The 5000-nt window shown below is 41.5% G+C and overlaps 1 protein-coding gene across 1 annotated transcript in view; it reads right to left on the bottom strand.

Moving 5' to 3' along the window:
* acsl2 (acyl-CoA synthetase long chain family member 2) overlaps positions 1-5000 on the bottom strand; it is a 56594-nt gene that overhangs the window by 22866 nt on the left and 28728 nt on the right. Inside the window, exons 4-7 of the mRNA XM_056463028.1 lie at positions 3627-3691; positions 3426-3527; positions 412-511; positions 158-336 (exon numbers count right to left, since the gene is read on the bottom strand). Of these exons, the coding sequence (XP_056319003.1) occupies positions 158-336; positions 412-511; positions 3426-3527; positions 3627-3691 (446 nt within the window). The remainder of the gene's footprint in view (positions 1-157; positions 337-411; positions 512-3425; positions 3528-3626; positions 3692-5000) is intronic.

Raw genomic sequence — 5000 nt, 5'->3', positions numbered from 1 at the left:
GTTTGTCTTATATGTAATGACTTTGAATCTAAAAGTATTATATTTCAATTCCTATATATGTTAAGAGTCCAAACTCTAGTTTTAATAGATTAAACTGTATGAAACATAATCAATAATAATATAATAATAATAATAAATGCATTAACAAATGTCTGACCATGATCTGTGAGAGCTGTAGGATCTCAACGCCGCACTTCCTCCCTCTGTCCAGCAGGGCAGCGCTGAAGGAGTTAAAGAGCACCAGGCAGGACAGGCTGGGCGTCACTCCCTTCTCCTTATTCCTCAGCAGAGACTCCGCTTTATCCTCTTTATCACAGATCACCATCGAGATCTCAGCTGGACAGACACGGAGATTTAAGAAATGACAGATTTATTTGGAGAGTCGGGAGCTTATGCGTGTGTGTCACTCACCCAGGTTAAGGATGTGAACCATGGCCTCGATCCCTAGTGTGTCGTACAGAGGCACCAGCACCATGGAGAAGGTGTAGCAAGCCAGCTCTGCAATGACCCACTGCAGCCAGCAGAGGGAGACACACAATGCAGCAAAACAGTAGAATCCAGCGGTATTGCTAGACATAAAGCTCTTTTAGGGCATATGACCCCCTTAAAAGGAACCTATTATACAAAAATCCCTTTTATAAGGGGTGTAAACACAAATATGTGGTAAGAGTGTGTGATTATAAACAGCTTCTATTGGTAAAAATGTGTTAAGTCTATTTTTTATACGCACTTAATAACAGTCTGCAGAAACACTTGACATTCTCCATTTGTACGTGTCATCAGAGGGGGAAAGCCCCGCCCACACGTGACCATCTCTCCCTCATTAGCATAGGGAGTCAGTCAGGATTTTGAATCTGCCACTATGCTGACAAACAGGCATTTGTAGCTCCGCCCCCTTCTGAAAAGAGCACAATCTCATTTGAATTTAAAGAGACAGTCACCAAAATGCCTCAATTAGGATTAAAGCCTAAAAGGGGCCATTTCAAAGAGTATTTTGAGCTGAAACGTACACACTCTAGGGACAATCTTGTAGAAAGGGGTATAACAGGTTCCCTTTAAGGTCTTTCAAAGTATTTATATGCAAAAAAAATTGTCACATACACAAACCTTGCACACCGAGTCGGATTAAATAATGAGTAAATATTGTAAAATATTTAATATAGAATAAATATGAATATAAAAACTGAATAAATATTTATGTGGAAAATGAAAAAAAAAAAACGAAAGTTTTGGAGGAATTGTGTCAATACGATTGACACAACCTGAGGTCGAATTTGTTTTTTAAAGGGTCAAGTAACACCAGAACACATTTTTGAGATGTTGAGACGTGTCCCGCGCTGCTATAAACACTATTAGGACACATATATTTCACTAAAAAGTGAAAATTGGTTGTTTTTGAGTTATTTTGAGCAAATTCGTTCAAATTCGTGACGCAAAAATGCTGCATCACGGCGATTAGATCCTTGCGTGTATTCCAGTGTGTAGACTGGATGTCTGTACCGGTGAGTACATCGTGACATCTCTGAGTATGCAGCATTAATTAAAGAGACAGTCTTAATTCGAACCAATCAGTGCGCTCTATTGTGTATGAGGTGCAACTTCATTAATATGTATGATAGCTCCGAAGACTGTTTTTACCTGTTACAGTGTTCAGAAGGCAGAGCGACGCCATGTTGTGCCAAAACAAGTGGAGGAAAAATAATTATTTGGAAATACGGGTCGTCAGTGTTGCATTTATAAATGAGCTGCAACAAAGGTTTTGTTTTCATTTTCCCTCTATGAGAGCACAGCTGGACTCACGTGTGGACTACAGTGGACTACACTAAAGATCCGCTGTAAATGCTGCTCTCCGACATGTAAACACCTTAATCAAACTATTACTGTCGTGTAGAATTTTTGCCGCATTTTGTGACAGGATAGTCTATACACACACGACTTTCTGACACTACCTACCCAGTGCATCTAAGTTACCGACAAACGCGAAGGGTTTTTTTTCTCTTATACGACGTGCGGCATCAAACATTGCATTAAAACTACACTCTTCCAGCAGTTCCTCGCATCCATTATCTCGTTTGTCACGGGGGGCATGCATGAAATGTTCCTGAATGAACGTGAAAGTGCCAAACTGCAGTTAAAAGTCGACAAATTAATAATTTGGCAAACAATTTGCTTACTGATGTCCATGTAAACAGTCACTGTCTTTCTCCCCTGCGTGTTGTTTTGCTTCCGTGTAAATCAGCGCGTGCTCGAACCGCAAACTCCCATTTTTATGCAAACCCATCCCTCTTTCCCTCCCCCGATACTCCCACCTAAACAGACTCACTCACTTTCCTGACTTTTTTCAAACTAGAGGTGTGAACACCCTGCTGAGATGGGGGGGTTCATAACCCTTTAACATGCAAAAAACTGGGACGAACATTTTAGATTCAGTCTTAGGATTTACTCTAATCACCTTTCTTTCTTTGCCCTTTGCTTTGAGTGAGCCCTTGGCTAGTAGTTCTAACTGATGTTTTCCTAATGATCAGATAAACTCGCCGTGGGCATGGCTTTCTGTGGGCATGCGTCAGTTTGTTTTTGATTAAACTACATTGCTTTCCCAAGCGTCGACTTGGTTGTACTTAGAAAACAGCATCTTTATTCTGGGATTATCACTCTTAATTAATACACCGCCATATAAAGTAAAAAGTACCTCAAAGCATTTACTTCAAGTGAAGTTTTATCAGGAATTTTTTTTTTGCAAAGTTCACTTTTTTTAACTGCAGGCGCACAGTGCTCTCCGTCAAAACGCTACACGCAGCAGGGGAACGAGAGACGCTCATGACCACCGCGCAAAACATTTGATGCCAATGGAAAACCATTTTAAAAAGGTTTCAATTACATCAATATACTAACTTAAATATGTTTACTTAGAAGGTGGCTCAGTGGTTGGCACTGTCGCCTCACAGCAAGAAGGTCGCTGGTTCGAGTCTCAGCTACGCCAGTAGGCATTTCTGTGTGGACTTTGCATGTTCTCCCCTTGTTGGTGTGGGTTTACTCCGTGTGCTCCGGTTTCCCCCACAGTCCAAACACATGCGCTATAGGGGATTTGAATAATCTAAATTGGCCGTAGTGTATGAGTGTGTGTGTGAATATGAGAGTGTATGGTGTTTCCCAGTACTGGGTTGTGGCTGGAAGGCCATCCGCTGTGTAAAACATACATGAATAAGTTGGCGGTTCATTCCGCTGTGGCGACCCCTGATAAATAAGGGACTAAGCCGAAGGAAAATGAATGAATGAATGTTTACTTAGAGTTGACTTACAGCTGTGTGACAGTCTCCCGTCAATTTTGCATGGAAAGTGACACACTGTGCCGTTTTAGTTTTTGCCGTAACCTCTTTTGTGTATACGTCACATTTATAAATGAAACCCTGGGTGTTATGATGTACCTCAGGTCTGTTTTGTGCAAAGATGCCCACATACTGCTGTGGGTTTGGTTTGCAGCCTTTTGCCAGTAATCCTGATCCCAGCACCTGTGCCCGCTCTGCCACCTGTGACAAACACATCCTCATCATAATAAGAGGATTCTTCCAACTCATTACATGATTATTATACAGTAATAAATGTGTAATAGCATGTGTTTTCCTCACCTCGGTGTAAGAGATCCACTGATACGGCTCTCCGGGTTTCCTGAAGCCCAGACATGGGCCATCACCTGAACCACACACAAATAATAATGTTTATTGGCACAGAAATATGTCAATAGTATTTTCTTCTAAGTGGGGTTTATTTATAAACTAATTTCGAGAGGATCACGTGCTTATGATCAACACGGCTGGCTCCTCATTAGCTCCGTAATCTGACCCTTTAGACCCTTTAATACAGAAGCATTATAAATAGCTAGAGTTTTTTACTCCAGTTATCTTCGTCTTGAAGCTTACCCCCCTTCCACCCCTACTTCCTCCCCCTTTTTCCGATAGGGCGACACGGTGGCCCAGTGGCTAGCACTGTTGCCTCACAGCAAGAACACCGCTGGTCCAACCTCCTATCAGGCTGGTTGGTGTTTCTGTGCGGAGTTTACATGTTCTCCCCGTGTTCGCGTGGGTTTCCCCCGGGTCCCCCGGTTTCCTCCCACCGTCCAGAAACATAAACTACAGCCAATCGACTAAACCAAATTATCACCGAAAACTACACTAGTTTACACTTTTCATGCGGCGACAAGCAGGGGAGTCCTCGAGACCTACCTGAACTCGAACTCCGCTCTCGCCCTTCTAACGGGAGGGAGCCCCGGGCTCGAGGATATTACGAACTCAGGGCTCTCTCCCGGGACAGCATGCCAAATACGCTTTATTGATTATCAGCTAAGTGTGAACTCTTGAAAACACATACAGTGGGGTAAGTATTGAACACGTCATGTTTATTTCCTGGTAATAACATCTCTAAAGGAGCTGTTGACATGCAATTGAACCAGATATTGGTAAAAACCCAAACAATACAAACATAAAAAGAAATTTTTAAAATATATGAAAATGAGTTATGAGTAATAACATTGAAAAATGGCAGAAGGAGAAAGTTTTTTGGTGCTGCAGCTTAAAGACGCCTCTCATATGGAGAATGAAGTCACATGCATTGCTCAGGTGTGAGTTTCTCACAGACTTCAACAGAGTGTCAAAATCTTGATGGTTTTGTGGGTCTCCTCTATCAAATCTGAGCTTTATTTTGGATTCTCTATTGGATTCCAGATTGAAGTGCAATTTAAAGGCTTAATTAGGCAAGTCATTGTATGACAGTGGTTTGTTCTGGAGACAATCGAAACAAATATTGCTTAAGGGGCTACTAATATTGACCTTAAAATGTTTGCAAAAAAATGTAAAACGGCTTTTATTCTAGCCAAAATAATAAAAAAAAAACTTTCTCCAGAAGAAAAAATATTATACGAAGTGAAGTTTCATAAACCAATTTCGAGGGGAGCACGTGATATGATTGAGCACGTCTGGCCACTCATCTGTAATCAGTAATAATCC

Source organism: Danio aesculapii, chromosome 8 (assembly GCF_903798145.1).
Source record: "Danio aesculapii chromosome 8, fDanAes4.1, whole genome shotgun sequence".
Taxonomy (NCBI): domain Eukaryota; kingdom Metazoa; phylum Chordata; class Actinopteri; order Cypriniformes; family Danionidae; genus Danio; species Danio aesculapii.
This window is presented reverse-complemented; position numbering and strand designations above follow the sequence as displayed.